The 19162-nt window shown below is 36.9% G+C and overlaps 1 protein-coding gene across 1 annotated transcript in view; it reads left to right on the forward strand.

Annotated features, from left to right (window-relative positions):
* The window catches only part of ANKRD27 (ankyrin repeat domain 27), a 1716109-nt gene that overhangs the window by 1230552 nt on the left and 466395 nt on the right, over window positions 1-19162 (forward strand). Inside the window, exons 19-20 of the mRNA XM_044081882.1 lie at window positions 9998-10057; window positions 10187-10306. Coding sequence (XP_043937817.1) covers window positions 9998-10057; window positions 10187-10306 — 180 coding nt within the window. The remainder of the gene's footprint in view (window positions 1-9997; window positions 10058-10186; window positions 10307-19162) is intronic.

A 19162-nucleotide genomic window follows, 5' to 3' on the forward strand; every position in this document is an offset into this window, starting at 1 on the left:
CAGGACAAGAACTGTCCCAGACCCTTATTCCATGTGGAGTAAGAGCTAGACAAAGACGATGCCGTCAAGATACTTTTTTTTCCATAAAGGACCTAATTCCTTCCTTTTTGTGTTTTTCATGCTTTCCACAAGTACTGTCCACAAGAGATTGCACGAATGCTACCACACATGCCTAGCCAATGCATAAACAGTGCACTGCTTTCCTGTAGGTGTCACTAATGTGTCAAGCCAACACTACCTCACTCCTGTAAGTTGATAACAGTACAGTCTTCAAGCATAGGTAGAAGGACCTTTTAGCCTGCCTAAACCTTGTAACAGTCAGACGCATGTAATTCCTCTGTAGCCCTTTAAAAGGTATCAGACTTTCACTGTTCTTTAATCCATTTGATGATGAATTGCAGGCAGTTACCACTTTTTCATATGGCCTATTTATTTTCTAAAGGTTCTAAGTAAGGTCACCTGCTCAGTAGTTTTTCCTTTTTTTAGTCCCATAAATGGGATGAATTACAGCTTTAGATACGGAGATACATCACCCCACTTCTGTCTGTAATTTATTGAAACAGTCTTAGTGAGCATTTCCCCTTAAGATAATCTTTAAATGATGCATGTTATCTTTGTAAATGTCCTTCATATGTCCTCTAGTGTCAGTTTCTGTAGCTGACAGAAGAAGCCATAGGCTATTTCCATATTTTGAGTCTAATTTAAACTGATATAAGTAGTTTTCATTTCTTATCCCGTTCATGAGTTGGTGAGCTTCTTTTCCGTTCATCTTATTATAATCCTTAGTGGGTTTTTTAATCAAAAACATCTTTATTAAATTATCACTTATGACATAGGCAGTCATAAATTTATATAAGGGAAAACAAACCATATTGACATATTTTCAGTTGCAAACATTATACATCCCTTATCTACCCAATCATCATTCAGACGTTACATACATCATTTAAACCCTGCCTTCTTTTAAACCTAATTCCTCCCCTGTCTGTGTTCCCAGAATTTCTATTTTTTTCTATGTAATTTGCTCCTACCATTTTCTAAAGATCCTAATTTCAGTTTTATCTCTGTTACTGTATTCACGTCTTGTACAGGTGGTCTAGACTTTGATTTCCATTTTCTAGTCATTAGTTTTTTGGCAGCCGCCATAATTAGACTTAGTAAGGTCTTACTATGTCTAGGCTATTCTAATTCTGTATCATAGCTCATAAAAATTGTTTCCCTCAATACATCAATTTGCTCACTCAGTATCTCTGATAGAGTAGTCTTGAGGGAATCGTTGAAGTTTGCTAACTCACTGCACTCATAGAAAATATACTCAGTAAGGCCGTACTATGTCTAGGCAATTCTGATTCTGTATCATAGCTCATAAAATTGTTTCCCTCAATACACCAATTTGCTCACCCAGTATCTCTGATAGAGTAGTCTGCAGGGAATCCTTAGAGTCTGCCAACTCACTGCACTTACAGAAAATATACTCCCAGTTACGTCTTTCTTCCCCATCACATCTCCAACATTTGCTGTCTAGCTGAGAAAAAATTCTCTGGAGTGTACTTGGTCTATCAGAATATCTATGTAAAAATTTCTAAGTAAAAATCTTGAATCTTCTAGATATTGTTGCATATTTGGGAGACCTATATATAACCCCCATTGTTACTTTGTAAATTACTTATCCAGTTTCTCTTCCCAATCCTTTCTTACCTCCTCCGATTGATTCTTATATTATCGTGCAATATTTTATATGCTGTAATGTGTACTCTGATATCAATCCTTGATAGGGAAGGCAGTCTCAAAGCTACAGTCCAAATACATTTTTGGTGTCTTTCCATTCTATTAACTTTTCCCTCTTCAGTTATTTGCTCTCAATACCTTTGTTTCTTTGCCAGTTTTCTCCAATAAATTCCAGCTTCTCTTTCCTATTGTGTGTGTCCCTCATTACAGTGATTCATATCGGCATAATCTCCTTTCCCCATTCCCATGTTGGGTTAGTTCTTAGAATAATTTTCATCTACTTTATGAATATAATATTCTGTATGATTATTGTTCTTCGTAAAGATCTGCATCCAAAATCCCAGTCTCTCTTTGTTTCTTGAGCTTCCTTCCATTTCATCATCATTGCTTTCCCTTTTGTATTATAGGTTTCTTCTTATGCTATGTGTAGGAGCCTGAACTGTATAGCTCTGAAATACCATTTCAAATTGGGTAATCCAGTCTGCCTTTTTCTATTGGAAGAATCAGTTTATCTCACTTGACCCTTGTCATCTTCCCCTCCAAAATAAAACCCTTCAGCTCTTTATTAATTGCTATCGACAACTTCTCCTCTGGTTGATAAAAATATGCCAGACCTGTGTGTAAGACTAAAGGGAATAAAAACATTTTAACTGCTTGTAGCTTACTTATCCATATTCATATAACACACCTTCCAATTTTTCAGTTTTTATAGTATCGTTTGTTTAGTCTGTTCTTACATATCCTTATCTGCCACACTGGAATCCTTGTAAGTATTTCATTTTGTCATGTCCCCATAAATATGAATATTGCTTAAGTTTGTGTATGGATACATAATTTACAGCTATTGCCTTTCTTTTAGTTTCATTAATTTTGTATCCCAAAAAGATTTGAAACTGTCTCAAAATATTCTACAACACTGAAATGTCCTTTTCTGGTTTTAATAGGTATGCCATAATATCATCTGCAAATAGAACCAGCTTTTCCTTGACTGCCATACCAATTATACCCTTGAATTTCTGAGTCCCTTTTTTTTCCAGTGGTTCTAAATATAATGCAAATAAAGGGAAAGAGGACACTCCTGCTTGGTTCCCTCTACTCAAGCAGAAATTATTGGAGAGGAACCCACCCACTTCAATTTTCGTCTCCAGTCTGTCCCATATCCTGCTAATCAACCTTGTAATTTTATCAGGGAATGCAAATGCTTCCCTTGTCCCACTTATAAAGTCCCAGATTATTCTATCAAATGCTTTGTCTGTATCGAGACTAGCAGCAGTGGTATTTTCTTATATTGTGCTTACCTCTGGATCATCAGTGTTCTATTAATGTTAAATATTTGCCTGCCCTCCACAAAAACAAATTATACAGACTTTCATAGAATTTCCAAAATATTTCTGGTACCTCTACAGGATCTTCTGTTATGTTACTTATTGCAGGCTCTCTAAGTTTGACATAACAGCCCTTTTTACTTTATGTTGCCTGAGTCATTGTGCTAAAAGTTTTTGTGCTGTAGAATTATCAAAAAAACAGTTGCTTAACAACAATATTTCTAAACTCATGCATATTATTGAGGTAGTCATTCAGTTTAACATTCTGCAGTTGCTCCTTTTCTTCTGTGAGATTCTCCCTGTTCTGCAATACTTTGACATTTGTCAGTCTCTCAAGTTATTCTTGTTACTTCTTAACCATATCTCCCTTTTTTATTTCCACCCTATTTTTAAAATCCACTTTAATTGTATCCCATTCCCTAGCTATATTTTCAAAAGGAATTTCAGTCTTTTGTAATAGCTCCTGAATAGTTTCCACTATATTCCTTACATTTCTTTCAACAGGTAGGTGGGAAAGTGCCAGTGTCTCATTTTTATTTCATTACCCTGTGTTTTTATTTTAGTTATTATTGGTGCATGATCTGAAATAGTTATTGGGTGTGTATTAAGGCTTTCAATTAAATGCACGTTTCTGTGAAATGTAAATTCTGTGTAACCTAGCCCAGTTTTTTTATCTTGAGTAATATGTAAATTCACTCCGAACTCCTAGTACTGCATTCACATCTTCCATGCCAAATATTTTCAAAAATTTGTTTAGAAATCTACCCTCCTTTGTTATATTTTCCCTTTTGGCCCCCCCAGACACATCTTCACTGCTGCAAATCAAATTCCATTCCCCACTTACAAGTATATGCCTTGCTGAAAGCTGATTATATCTCTCCCACAATTTTCTTAAGCTCCATTATAGCAGTTTTAAATGGAATATAAATACATGCTAGTGTAATCCTCCTCCCTTGCCAGTATCCCTTTAGTACTACTATACCATTATAATCTTTTTTATCCTCTTCTATCACTATTGGAGCTCCTCTTGCTATTAATATAAGTACTCCTTTTTAACTCTGTCACATGTCCCACTGAATAACCATCCTGAAAACCTCTCTGTTAAATTCACATGTTAAGTTCTTTCCAAGTGTGTCTGCAGTAGCATAGCTATTTGCACACTACATTTTTTGTATAGTTCACTACTCTTTCTTTTTTTGTATACATCTTTGAGACCATTGCCATTTAAAGACATTACAGAAAGCATCATTGTGCTAAAAAGTTATTATTCCTACATTTTATGTGCAACAGCTTTTTTAAGTGTCTAGTTCCAGCTTTTGTGTTAACATGCATACACTGTTTGGCAGGTTGATCTTTTATACATTTGTTTCTTGTCATCTCCATTTGTCTGTCACATCTTACAAAACTTTTGTTTTATTGAAAGGCCTCAAAGAAAAATACCTCAATACCCCCTAAAACCTATTAATTAAATACTAACACACAAAACTATGTACATCTTCAGATATTGAAGTTTACCCTCTTAATAGGAACATGTGTCCCAAACTGACAGTCCTACTCACAAACTTGGGTTAATCTAAAATAAAGGCTATTTGTACTAAGATGCACAGTGCAACCTGTGCTTCTACAAAGTGCTGTCTGTTTTTGCCTTATCTTTGTAGCTCCCCTAGCTGGGAAAACACTTCTCCTAGCCATTTCTCTTTAACATATTGTTTCCATAGAGACATGAGGACTAGATACAAAGTTGCTACTTAAGCATACATTTATTTGCTAGAAAAAAGCTTTATAAATTTTCATTGTTTTTTCATTTACTTGCTTTCTCTTAAAACTTGTTACTAGATTGCGCTAAGGGCCTTAATTCCATCATTCGATTATGCAAGAATGAGAAAAAGTACATCAGTTTTTATTTTGTCATGCTGTTTTGAGCAGACTTTTTTTCTTTTTGTGCATTGCAGTGCCTACACTTCTTAAAACTGAAAAAGGAGAAAGGAGGAAGAAAAAAAAAAAAACAGGAGGACTTGATTACATTAGTGTCCTCATTGCACTTAAAATAACTGAGAAAACTTTATAGCATGCAAAGAAAATTGTGCACTAAAAAAATACTTTTAAGAAAAAAAAATGTTTACTTATAGCTAAGTTTCTCCCTCCTCTTCCCATAAGTATTTTTCCAAACATTAATGAGATGAAGTAGGGCATATGCTTTAGAGTTCCCAACAAATTTAACAAAGTCAAAAAAGTCCAGTGTTTCCAGATTTTTCTTGTTCTGTCATGTTTCACAAGTATAATTATTGATTTGTAATCCCACATTTGACAGTTTGCAAGTTACTGGTTTTATTCCTGTTCATGTCCATCTCCCAAACCATATCTCTGCTTCATTTCCAATTTATTCTCAGTTCTTCTAGTCAACACTTGTGCTTTTTTCCTTCTCTCAAGCATTTTCTGTTGAAACATTAGAAAAGGTTTCACTGGTACAAGTCTCTCTGTCGTCTCTATTACCAGAAGGACAAGAAGCAGAATTTTTCTGTTTCACAGCTCACTTTTTTTGGACAAACTTTTATATTTTTTCTTTAGCATGTACTGCATCAAAAATGATTTTGTCCCTCCAGGAAATAATATTTCTTGGTTAACTGGGCACAGAAGTTTGAATCTCATGTCTGTTCTGAATAGTGTTATAAATTTACTCCTCTTCTAGCTAGTGTACATTGAATAACCATCCTCCATAAATGCATTGTTGTCTCCCACTTTTAGAACTTTGTCCTTCTGCACAGTTTTGTCAGAATCAACTCCTCCTGCTGATAAGATTGCATCTTTACTGCTAAAGGTGTAGGTTGCTTTTTCATAGCCAGGTTTGGAACATACACACTGTATGCCTTTTCTATTAACAACTCCTGCTGTGGAATACCAGTCCAGTTTCTTATGTGTGCTTTCATAATATTAATATATAGTCTTCCTTCCAACTTTTCTGGTACAGCACAAAATCTCAGGTTTCCCCCTACGTTCTTTATCCTCTAATTGTATTCTTTTTTTAAACACCTTTTCTTGAGCATTCACATATTCACCTAGCCATTTCTTTATTTTGTCCTCTGATATTTGTAGTTTTATCACCTCATCTGAATGTCTGTTTAAAGCTTCTTCCATTTTTTTCCAGCCTTTTGTTATTTGAGTTTTTTTGTTTATTTTAAATGGGTCTCTATGCAGTTGCTTTATACTTTCCTCTAGGTTACTAGAAGTCATGTCTAGAGCTTGCACTGTTTTTGATGAACAGCTGGAGTACTCTTCTCAGTGTTTTTTCCTCGCCTTTTGTAGCTGATTTTCTTTCAGTTCATCTGTATTTCTTTTCTCCTGGCATCCAGGCAGTGCACTTGCTAACCAGTTACTAAAATTTACCCAGAAATGTAAGTCACCTGGCTTTCTCTGCTGAGTTTCTGTTTTCACACCGGGAGAGCTAGAATGAACCTGTTACTCAGTGTACAGCCATCTTGTTATTTATATGATGACTGAAATTGAGAGTATTATTGGCCCATATAAGTGTAATCCTTTAAATAAGTTTACATTTTCAGTAGTTTGTCTTTAGTTTTGCAGCATTAGCGCAGAAAGTGAATAATCAAATCTCATTTGCCACCCTTTGTTTGTTTTAATTTACATGTAGTTAGTGTTTGTCCATGCACTCAAGCCAGTTAAACATGACTGATATTTTTCTGGTTTCAGGGCATGTGACCTATTTTCTGAGTTTCACATCACTGGCTTTAAACAGAAAAAGTCATCCAGTGATATTGTTGTGGTATTTGAGTATATGAAATGTGTGGGCTGAACTGGTGCAGGTCCTTAGAAGACCCCCTGCAGTACACCTTGAACAATAATCCATTATATTTCTCTGAGATGTCCTGTGTTTAAGCAGCCCCCGTCTCTTGCGTAATCATTTTCCTGTCCATTCCTACACTCCTGGGTTTAAGATATTAGTCTTGCCCATTTAATAGTTTTATAATAAGGTGTGATCAACTCTGAAAATTGTAGTGAAATCAGTAAAAATCACATAATGCATATTCTGTTTCATAGCAGTAATATTCAAGTAGTTATAGAGTTCACTTACATACGTATGTTAATAAATGTGATGTGTACCAACATTGCTTAATTCCTTTGAGTGTTTTTAGGAATTAGGGACTCTGTGACCTTTCCTGTGTTGGACAGTAGGCTGATTGGCCTATAACATTTACTCTTCCATGACCCTTTCCCTTTATAAATGGGTTTTATGTCATCATGTTTGCAGTCATGGGGTTTGCTTTAAAAGTAAGATTCAGGAGTTTTGCCAAGTCTTCAAGTTATTTCTGATCTTTATTAGTCATTCTGTTGTTACCTTAGACTTTTGAATGATCCGGTTTATCAAGACAGCCGACTGTTTTATCATCGGTAACTAACAGGTGTATGATATTGGTACTTTCTGAGCCATAAAAAGTATGCAGAATAGTTTGTTAAATAAATTGTTCATTATTCTCTGTGTTCATTAAAGTGGTCTACAGCTGTATCAGTGTCTCTTCCTTTATGAATGCATATAACGAATGCCTTCTTACTATCTTTAATATCAATTTTCTTCTGGATGCTGTCTGATCTTTATCAGACCTCTTGTTTGATCATTTACATTGCTGGAAAAATGCTTGTTGTCTGGTAGATTTGTTTTATGTCTTAAGCCTAAAAATGTATTCCATAAGCTTTTTCCTCATCCTGTGCACGTATTTATATACTATCCCTTGATATACTGTCTAGCAGGTTTTTTTTGTTTGCTTTTTTCTAACTACTAATCATTTGGTACTTAGTATAATCTTGTGGTATTGCAACTAGAATATCAAAGTTGCCATATTTGCTGAATGGTCACTGTCAGTTATTGGAGTGGGGAGTAACAATTTATAACCATCAGTTCTTATGTGGTCTGGAAAATTTATTGTATCCAAAAAGTTGCCTAGTCTAGTCTGTTTATTCACTAATAGTCTCAGATTATTTTAAAGCAAGAAGGTGCTAAAGTTTTTCTGTAAATTACTAAAATTACAAAAAGCACTCCATTTTAGTATGGGCATATTTAAATTCCCAAGCCTGTACTGGCTGCTCACTCTCATTCTCCCTTGCCTGGCCCGTCCAGAACCTGTTCTGCTGATTGAATGCAGAGCATTGCTCCGTTTGTTCTGTACAGCTGAACAAAAGCTGCTATCAGCTCCTCTCCTTTTTTTGGAGGGGGGGTGTAATGGACCCACCTTAGCCTCCCTCAGGCTTAACTTGACCTCCCTGACTGGGGCTGGTGAGGAGGTCGAGAATAACAGTGCAGCATCATACTGCTGCTGGTGTGAGTGCAGTAACCCCAATCACCCTGCAGCAGCCATGCAAGCTCCAAAATGTCTGCATTTAGAAGATTCATGCATGCTTCCACTCATGCAACCTCCCAACCAAGTGGCATACCACTTGCAGTGCAGAGCTCAGAAGGCTCTTAATGCTGCTAATTATTGCAGAGAGCCAGGCAGCCTCCCTCTCCCCAGGATAGGCAAGCTGACGTTAGCTGCTCACTCCTATTCTCTCCTGCCAAGTCCTTCAAGAACCTGTGACACTAGTTGAATCTCATCTGGGGCAAAGTCAGGGCTTTAACCCTATGCATTTTTTTGAATATCTGTTGGATATGTTTTTAGCTGTACAAACTACCTTATCCGTTTCAAATTTTGTAGATTTTCGGTACTTTTTATACTGAAGTCATTTAAATTTTACTGTTTTATTATAAAAGCAGTTACTAGAAAATGGACATCAGTCTAAACCAACTGTAGTAGAAGTAGTGAATATTGTAACAGAGGTAAAGCAACTGGAATTGGGATCCTTAGAAAAGAGTAGGAGCAAATTACATAGAAAAAAAATTGGAATTGTAGGAACCATACATACAGGGGAGGAATGAGGTTTAAACGAAGGCAGGATTTAAATGAGCTATGTAATGCTTGACTGATAATGATTGGTCAGGTTATAAGTGATGTATAATGTTTGCAACTAAAATTATGTCAGTATGGTTTGTTTTTATGTATATATAAGTGTATGATTGCCTATGTCATAAGTGATAATTAAAAAAAATTAAAAAATGCTGTAGGTACTCTTTTTTTTTGTTGTATATAATTATTGGTTGTAGCAACATAAAAAGTTCTTCATTAAAAAGTTGGTCTTCTAGCAGTGCAAAACCATTGTGGGAAATTTTCTTTTATGGTTTTAGTATATGGAGTTTGTTTCAGTACTGGTTCACTTCATTTTTATTCCCACAAGATCCGTTGTCTCTTGCCTTAAATCAAAATGTGATACTAATCTGGTAAGAATTGCCCATAAAAACTGAAAATTGTAAGAAGTATATGAATATTCCCCCCCCCCCCTTTTAAATGAGGTGTTGCTTCCTATTGCTTTTTTGAATTTTATCAGAATTTGATGGCTAGTTTTTAAATAGTAATATGTTATTTTATGTTTGATTTTCAACTTTCTAGAACTCACTTGTATAACATGTAATGCCTTATTTTGCTGCGTTTGTTCGTGTGTCATTTTGTTGCTTGTTAGCTGTAAAAGTCAGCCAATGCCATTACTGCTTATTATAATCAGATGAATGTCTGATGGTTCATCTGCAATTTAATGGTTGGTCAAAGTAAAGTAAGGGTAATAGAATTGGGGCAGTAAATGTACCACCTTTCAGACCATTAGCGCTTTTACTCTAAAAATGTAATGCCAAAGAATAAAAATAATGTGGAAATAAACTACATCATCCATCTGGGACTCTTTGTGTGTTTTTCATTTGACTCTGCTTGTTCTGTACAATGTGGTAAATTAAAGGCATGAAATTATTGTATTATTTAGAGCCATGTATTTAAAATTAGTATGCCAGGCAGTTGGGTAAGATTGAGCATGAATTATATTAGTGTAACATTTCTGTTATATCCATGTAGATTTTGACAATAATGGAAGTCGATTACAAACGATTTGAACGTAGGAGTAGTGTTTTTGAGGTAAGTGTTGCATTTTAAGAGTACCCTCTTTATTTTATGAATTATTATGCTTAGGTAGTACAGATATATAAATTTCTACAGTGGCTTTACTGATCATTTGAGCATTTTCTTTTATATTTTTAATGTTAGTCACCTAATCGATCTCCTCAGCGCTCTGCAGATACCAGTAGCAAGAGATCTTCCATTTCAAGTGCGTCTTCATTGTCTTTAGATGTTGTGCCCGTAATAGACAAAGACAAGTACAAAGAGGTAAAATTGTTGTAGAAGATAAGGTTTTTGTAAGCAAGTTCTGCTTTGGAAAATGCATTGCAACTTAAATTTCTACTTTGTCTATGCTTGTTTTTAGTATTCAGGAGATAGTTAATACTCTGATTCAGTATCTGTTCTCTGTACCTTACAGCACCGTATAAATGGATAGTATAATTTTAAATTACAGATGCATCTTATTTGGATAAATGACCTAGAGGAAGTAATGAGTGGATTAATCTAACACTACCCACACCCCAGTTTGACTTACTGATGTTTTATAATTAATTTTTTAATTACTCAGAAACTCTTCTATTTCCGTTTTTTTTTTCATTTTTAGATCATTGTCAGAGGTGATGAGCAATTTCATTTTCTAGCATTTGTTCAGTATCACAGTAACATAGCATACATATGTAGTTTTAGAGAAATGGGTCTGTAACCATTTTGCAAGCTTGAGAATGTCTTTTGCTGGTGAGGGCAGATTTTTCATTGCTTACATTCTTGTCTCTGTTAACACTATCCTGTTATACAATGACCCCCCACCAATTAATATTCCAAAATGTGCACGCTGGTTGGTCAGCCTGCACGTTGTAAATCAGACTTATATTAATGGAAAAAGGTCTGGTCGCCCTGATTTTTTCCATTAGTATGTCTTTTTTTACAGCAACGGAGAACGCAAGATCTCCGTTGCTTTTTACACACTGTCTCGCTATGTTAAAGGAGTTTAACATAGCGAGACAGCTTTAAAAAAAGTAACGGAGATCTTCCTTTCTCTGTTGCTTTTTTAAAGCTGTCTCATGGGTTTAACATAGCGAGACAGCTTTAAAAAAAGCAATAGATTCTCTGTTGCTTTTTTTAAAGCTGTCTCGCTATGTTAAACTGTCTGTGATCTGGTGGCTGATGTTTCTGAAATGCAGAAGCCCAACCAGATCTTGTTTCTGCTGTCCCTCCCCTCCTCAACTCACAGCCATTAAAAAAAAAAAAAAAAAAAAAGTCCACGATCAGTTACCTGGGGCTTCTGAAATGCAGGAACCATCAGATCATATTTCTGTGTCCTGTCCCAGACTATCCTTCCTTACATTTTTACATTGAGAAGAAAGAAATAAACACATCTTTTTTGTCTTCATCACAAACTGTTGCTATAAATCTATACAGTTTATACCATGCACAGAGCATTATTACAGTGCTGAGATTTTAGTTAAAAACAAAAACAGCAACAAAAAGAGAGAGCGAGAGAAACACAGCTTTTTATTTGAAAATTTGTTTTTTATTTGCAACTGTTGCAAGCAGTTGCTAGTCAGTTTATACATGCAGGGAGTGCTACAGTGCTTAGATTTTAGTTTAAAAAATATTTTTTTCTTTTAAACTTTAGCAGACTGCTTGCTACAGTTTATTTTAGACAATGCATGGAACACTACAACACTTGGGTTTGACCACAAATGCAGTACTGACTTTTAAAAAACAGTATACACTCAAGTGGGATCAGTGTAGGATGGCTGAGGTCACACCCCCCCTAATACTTTGCACCCAGAGCATATGACCCCCTTCACCCTACCCTAGCTGCTCTACTGCTCCATCATGTAACAGAATGTGAAAAACCCTTATGATTATTAGTAACCAGGGCTTGTTTAACAGGATCATTAACTGCAGGCCTTAAAGTGCTGCTTTGCTGTTTGCAGCAGTATTTTAAAATGTTGTGGTTTTCATATGAGAGTTTGAATTTTACTTTGTATTTTAGTGCGTGCATGCTGAAAGAAAACAAAACTTCTTATTTTTGAGGTTGCAATAGTCATCCCAACATAGTGTAGGTATTTTGTGTCCTGGATGAAAAAGTTAAAATTAATTCTACTTAGTCTAACTCTCCGACTTCTTCAAAAGTCATCATAAATTATCTAGATTACATCCGTGGATCTTGGTTAGACATTAATTTAGAAATGAGTCACTCTAGACCTAGAAAAACAATAAGCAAACTAAGCAAAATATACCATCAGTACAGCACAGGTCATGCCATTGTGTAAAATTCTGCAGATGTACTGTAGTGGCAGTGTAACTACCAGCTCTTGTTAGATTGAGCTTTAAACATCCAATGCATTTCCATGTAATACGTTGTAGGTCTTTGGAGTAATATCTGTGCTACATAGTCATACAGAAGATTACATCATCACAATTATTTTTCATATGCAGTAGTTTGCCTTGCACTAACATTAGTGACTCCATCCCACTCCTATTCTGCTTTTAAAGAATTAGAGTTTACACTTGGGACTTTGACATCTGTAGTATTAAGTAATGCAAGTTAAAAAGGCAGATTGCATAAATAATGCAAGTCAGAAAGAGAGGAGAGAGGCAGCAACTAATTTACTTGTATGATATTTGTACAGACTGGTAGTGGATCTTTCAGGAAGGACTGCATTAAGATTCATCAACTCCCTGACTGACTTCCTTCAGTGATAAATCTGAGGAGGGAGATGGTTTTCTTGTTTCAGAAACATAGCATTATTGTATAACTATGAAATCCCAGTTGTATTTCCTGCTGATTGGCAACTAATCCAACACGTGAAACAGACGTGCACAGTACTTGGAGTGATTTTCTTTTCAGGATTACTGTCAGTGTTCCGAGCACAACTGCCTAGATCAGAGACAAGTTTAACTTTACCGAACATTAGTGAATATTAAAGTATTAGTGTTTTTACATGGCATGAACACCATGTGAGAAGTTGTGGAAGAAAAATGTTGTTGCAGAAAGTCTGTCAACACATAGATGAATATTTATACTGACTGGCAGTGTTAACGGCATAGAGGCATGAAGTGCTGACTACTGCAGTCTGATGCTTTACTGCACAGGTAGGGAGGATAGGCATGTCCATCTTGGAGGGGAGGGATGGTTGTCCCTGGCTGGCCATTTCTAATGACTTGACTGTTCAATTGGCAGTATGTGTTATAAATGGTGGAGGGTTTCAGATAGTGAAGAACACAGATGTGACCATCAAGCCAGAGATGGTAGCTATTGCCCTCATCACATCCTATTCCTTGGTGATGGGATGCTTCACTGTTTTGCTGGGGCTAGAACTGAATCTCAGACATTGGACTGTACAGCATTTTCAGAGTTGCATGCAGACTTCAGTGGTGGGTGTGTACAGTAATAAGCAGGCATGCCATTAATGACCACTTTTACACAGTAGTTTGACTTGTGCTTGGCATGGGCAATGAAAGAAAAAAAAATAAAGTGGCTTATACTGTGATGGCCATCGACCACCACATTTCTCTTTGTGATTTATAAGTTCATAAGTGAGTACTAGCCAATCAGTCTAGACCCATATAAGCCAGGTCTACGTTTACTGATCTAACGTAATGTTCATTGAACACCTGTTCATCGTACATAGACCATCGAATGATCCGTTCCTCGAAAGGCCAATGTTCATGCAGAAGTTCATTAAATGATCATGTCTGGTCAATGTAAAGGGAATGGAATGGAGTACATACTTACCGGTAAGTAGGGAAAAGGAAACCTGCCCTTTCCCCACTGTAGTGTGATCTCGGAGTTGGTATATATAATTAGCGGTGGGTGTGTGGGGGTGCAGCTCCCCACATAAGGAGGGTCCGGTATTCACCAAATTGTCCTCTTGTGGGGGGCTGTGCCCCCCCCACACCTCTGCTAATTACATATACCAACTCCAAGATCACACTGCAGTGGGGAAAGGGCAGGTTTCCTTATCCCTACTTATCAGTAAGTACGTAATCTGTTCTGTTCCCTTTATGTTGGCCAGCTATGATCTTTCAATGAACTTCTGTACAATCATTTGGCCTTTTGAGGAATGGCAATTTTGATGGTCTATGTATGGGCCATTTGAGGAACAGCAGTTTCAATGGTCTATGTACGATGAAAGGGTGTTCGATGAACATTCCATTTGATCGGTGAACATAGACCCTTGTAAGCCTAGCCACTAACCCATATTCAACATTTCCCTCAAGCCTCATTGTGGGCAACACAACATAGACAAGGGAAGAATTTCAGGCTGCCCATTCAGTTGTCTAGGTTTACCTTGAAGGCTGTAAGGGTGCTTCTTTGCTTCATATGCATCGGGACTTTGTTCCAAAGGTGAGGGATACTTTGGCATATGAATATATCACACCAGGGTATCGTGTTTTTCTGTTGATGAACTTTAAATTCTTTAAACTGGTTATTTGGGGAAGCATTTGTTTTGTGAAGGGATAGGAGGTCAAAGAGGGACAGATCTTTCATGGCTTGGATGATAAATACATATCCCCATGAAGGAGTGTCTTAGAACAGAATACTGAGAGAGGGCTTTCAGTCTGTCCTGGTAACTAAGGTTTCCAAAGCCATTGATCTTTTTAATCCTGAATCTCTGTGGTATCGCACGTTGATTGATGTATGTTTTGACAGATATATACCAAATAGGGTATTGTATTCAGTAGTGGGTCTGATTAGATAAGAATAAAAGGTGATTGACTTCTTTGGATCTAGAGGAGATGCCTTTCAAAATTAGATTTAGCCAGATAGAAGGCTTTATACTGTACAGACATGATAGTCAAAAGATAAGGAATTATCAACAAGAGTGCTTTCAGCCCTTATGAGACTGCCTGATTGGAGGAGCGCATCACCTGTATGAGATGTGAATGTTTTCTTTACCAAAATTAACTATAATACATTTTTTCTTTATAATTTAAGAACATTGCCTTGCACTAATTATTAGCATTGTCTAACGCATGTTGGAGCAGTTTGAATTGGTGTAATATCGAATAACACCCAGTTTGCAGTCATCTGTCGACTTAGGCTGGGAGTGTTGGATGGAAGGTCTGAGAAGTAGATGACAAATAGAAGGCGGCCCAACACAGCAACCTGTGGTGTACCACTGGTAACTTTTTTACAGTCAGAAGTGTCACCTGTGACTCTAACCACATGCGTTCTGTCAAACAACCAGTTAGCTATTCACTGCACAGCTTAAGAATTTATATCCAGATTTGCAAGCCTGCCAGTAATGTGTGCATGTGAAATAATGTTACAGGCCACGGCCATGTCTAGATACGTTGTATGCACTGCATAACCACTATTCATTGGTTTAGTATCTTTTTCAAAGAAAGTAATGTGGTGAAGAGACAGGGCATTTTTTTTTTGACAAAGCTGAATTGATATGAGAGCCCACATGTAAGATATGCTCATTGTACAGATTCATGAGGTCTGAGTTAACATGTTCTACAGCATTACAAATGAGGCTAGTGGGAGTAATGGATCTGTAATTACCAGTTTCTCTGGTTGGGCCACCCTTGAGTAACAGCATTGCAATGGCTGTTTCCATGATATAAGAATGTAACCAGTGGAGAGGTTTAGATTAGAGGGAAAGAAGGGATTCGGATATCCCATATTTGGCCCTGATAATCAGGCAGCCTTGTATATTAGGCCCATGTATGTGGTGGTCTTTGCTTTTTTTGAGATAACTGATAATGACTTGTTACGTAACAATTAACAGAGGTGGCTGGGACTGTGAATTTGTAACTGGAAGTAGAGTAAAATGTGCACTAAACTTGTCATCTAGGATGTTTGCTTTTTCCTTTGAGTTAGCGTGGACAGTGTTATTGTGGACTAGTGCCAAATATTGTTGAGTGTTAGTTCTTAATTTTCTGACATAAAGTAAGGTCTGTAATTGTTTTTGTTTAGTGTCTATTTTAATGTCATATTGTTTTTAAGCTTCCTAATTTCTCCTTTAACCTATTTACTAGTTTGTGTGCTCTTAAGTTTAGTAGAATTAAACCTTTTAAAAACAGTACATATCTTCTCTCTTTTTAATGTAATTTAATTTGTAAGTATTACACCATAGGGGTGTGTGTTTAAGTTTGTCATTATATTTAATGCAGATAGGGACTGCCTTATGAATGCAACTGTGATGTTTTCCCCTGCTCTGGGCCAGCGGTTAAGGAGACTCGGTCCTCACCACTGACTCCGTATGGTTGCTAACAGTAAAGATGGATTCACACAGTATTTTCAGATGCAGCTCCCTGCACCAAGCACAATTTCCCTTAAGAGCACACAGGGTGAACTCTCCAGATTTGGGGCTGGACTTTCTTACTCTCTCTAGGCCCAGACAAAACTCCACACTGACCACCTTTGGCGCTTTTTGTTCCTGTTCCCAGTAGCTGACACACGCACACACTTGAATATTTGAGCTTTACACACACGCATACACACCTGGGAAAAGCTGGCACAGATTTACTAGCTGTGCCCTTTCTGCCCAGACTCGAAAGTAATCAGGCTGCCACCAGTCAAGTATTTTAAGTCTCTTACAAAGGGTACCCGATTATACTGTGTACAATTAGTAATAAGAATGGGGTGTGGCCAGAGCAGCAAGGCTTTCAGTAGTAGCCACACTGTCACCAGAATAAGCATGTGTACTCTCAAGATGCTTAAAGCATTCTGTAAAGGACCAGCCACAATAAAAGGTATTAAAATATGTAATAATACGTAAAACAGAAAACAAGGGAATACTGAATACAATAAACAACAGAGCTCAACCACAGAGATTTCAGAAATAATACAGTGGGATAGTTTCTCACATTTACAGAAAACTAAAGAATTACTGTTCCCTGACTTTTCACTAAAGCAGGGCAGGCTATGTGCTGAGTGTCTTAGCACAGCAAAAGCCAGATGATGTCTCTGTCTCACTCTCTGACTGAATTTCACTGTCTCTGTGGATGTGTGAGAGATGAATCCTGTCAGTAATCCTTTCTGTCTGATTCTAAAGTACTGCTGCAAGGGTTCCAAAGAGTTCAGCTGGTTAGATGATGTCACCTCTGGTCACTGACTCTGGTACAATACACACACACAGCTTTGCTAAGATCTTTGGCAGCAGCTAAAAGCTATAACACAGTTTCAGACTTTCCACCCTTCTAGGGTTCTCTGTAAAACATTCAAATTTGATCAATTACAGCAATACATTTCTACATTTTAACACAGGTGACTTTACAAACATATTTTTAACACCAGCATCTATGCAAATCAGAAAGATAATCAAACTTTTTTTTCACAAAACTCCAGTTGCCTGTGCTGGCATATGTGCCCATGTACTACTCTACTCTCCTTGGCACAGATGTCACTACCACCTATCATTACAGCAAATATTTAAGTAGATGTAGAAATAAGAAACATAGGCAGCAGCTTTAGCGGAGGAATCCATCAAAGGAGGATTTATGTTGAATTTGTTTAGGGCATCAAGTAACTGAAGAAGAATTGCTTTTGAGAAGTCCCTAAATGCAAAGATTTGTAAGGGAAGAGTTACTAGTTTTAGAGAAAAAGGTTACTGATTTATGGTTTGATTTAACAAGGGAGGATAATGCATATGGAGGTGTGTAAAAAGTGGCTCTACTTGTGAGGACATGATCAAGGGTATTGGGTCCTCTAGTAGGATAGTTAACTATTAGTTAAAGGGAATTTGTTTTTATAATGTCATGGAAGCAGTGGGCGTGCTGACCATTGGTGGCGTAGGTCAGACAGTTTATTGATGGATAGCTAAAATCCTGAAGTTGAAGGGAATTGGGTTTAATGGGGATTTCCACAAAGGTGTTAAGAATTACTCTCATACCCAGGTGCGGATATAGAATATATTCTGTAGCTAGCAATGAAGTAGTAATTAACATTGTTAAGGGTGATTTAGACATCTTGAGGCTCCCATTTGGTGTTTCAAGATTCATAGATATTCCAAGGCTGTCGAGTTTAATGCCCATCTATATCTTACTAGTATGCTCCCCCAGGCCACACCACCTTTCTCCAGCAGGGCCATCATAGTTAATCCTGGAATAAATTTGTGAAAATCCATGTAGTCGTCTAGGTTATGTTTAAAGAAAGATAGTGAGTCACATTTCTTTACATGCAGGGGAAGATTCTCCTAGAGGTTAGGGAGACACTGGGTTATACAACTGTCCTTCCACTGTCTTTTATTTATCTGTTGATGAATATGGGAGTCCATGGTATCAGAATTGCTGGAGCTAATGGGCTTGACACACAGTCCATCCATTTGCTGGACACATTCATTTCTTATTTCCTTTTTCTGTCTGTCTCAAATATTCTTAACTAGATTGTCTTCTGCTTTCCTGCACTTGTGTCCAGACTCCCATATTCTGCTCTCTCTGACATTCTCTGCAACTGGAGCTAGTTGGGCTCCTTCTCTGATGTCCAAAAACCCATCTCAAGCACTTCATCTCTTCTAGCTTTCTCAACTACTGTGGCTTCACTGCCCAGGTTTTTTTTTTAACCATATAGTAGTATATCTTGTACACCTTAATCCATTGTTCCTTTGTAAATTGTCTTTCCAGTCTCTCCTCCTAGTATTTTCTAATCTTTTTTTGATGCTTATATTTATCATACAGTATTTATGCGCCATACTAATTATATCTTTTTAACAGAAGCACCTCTTCTAGACTCAACTAAAAACTTAACTACTTAATCTTTCACTTAGCACTTTCCTACCCTTTCTGTTTTTTCCTATACCTTGTTATTAATCAGTTGTAGGGAAGGTAGTCTCTAACCTGGATTCCAGACTTTTGCTTAGCCTGTTCTTACTCTGTTAATATTTCCATCCCTAGTTGTTTGCTCTTAATACCCTAATATTCTTTAATAAGTTCTAGCTCCCGCTTGCCTGTTTTCTATACCCCTGTTTGCAGTCATCCATATTGGTAAAATCTCCTTTCTCCAGTCAAGCTTTGGCTTAGTTTTTAGAATACTTTCTGCTACTTTATAATATTTTTAATGGTGATTGGTATTCACCTTAAGGGTTTGCATCGAAAATCCTTTCTTCTTGTTTCTTGAACCCCCTCCCCTATCACGCCCTTCCATTTCAATTTATTGTCTTT

Source organism: Protopterus annectens, chromosome 8.part1, assembly GCF_019279795.1.
Source record: "Protopterus annectens isolate FY-2018-M chromosome 8.part1, PAN1.0, whole genome shotgun sequence".
NCBI lineage: Eukaryota > Metazoa > Chordata > Ceratodontiformes > Protopteridae > Protopterus > Protopterus annectens.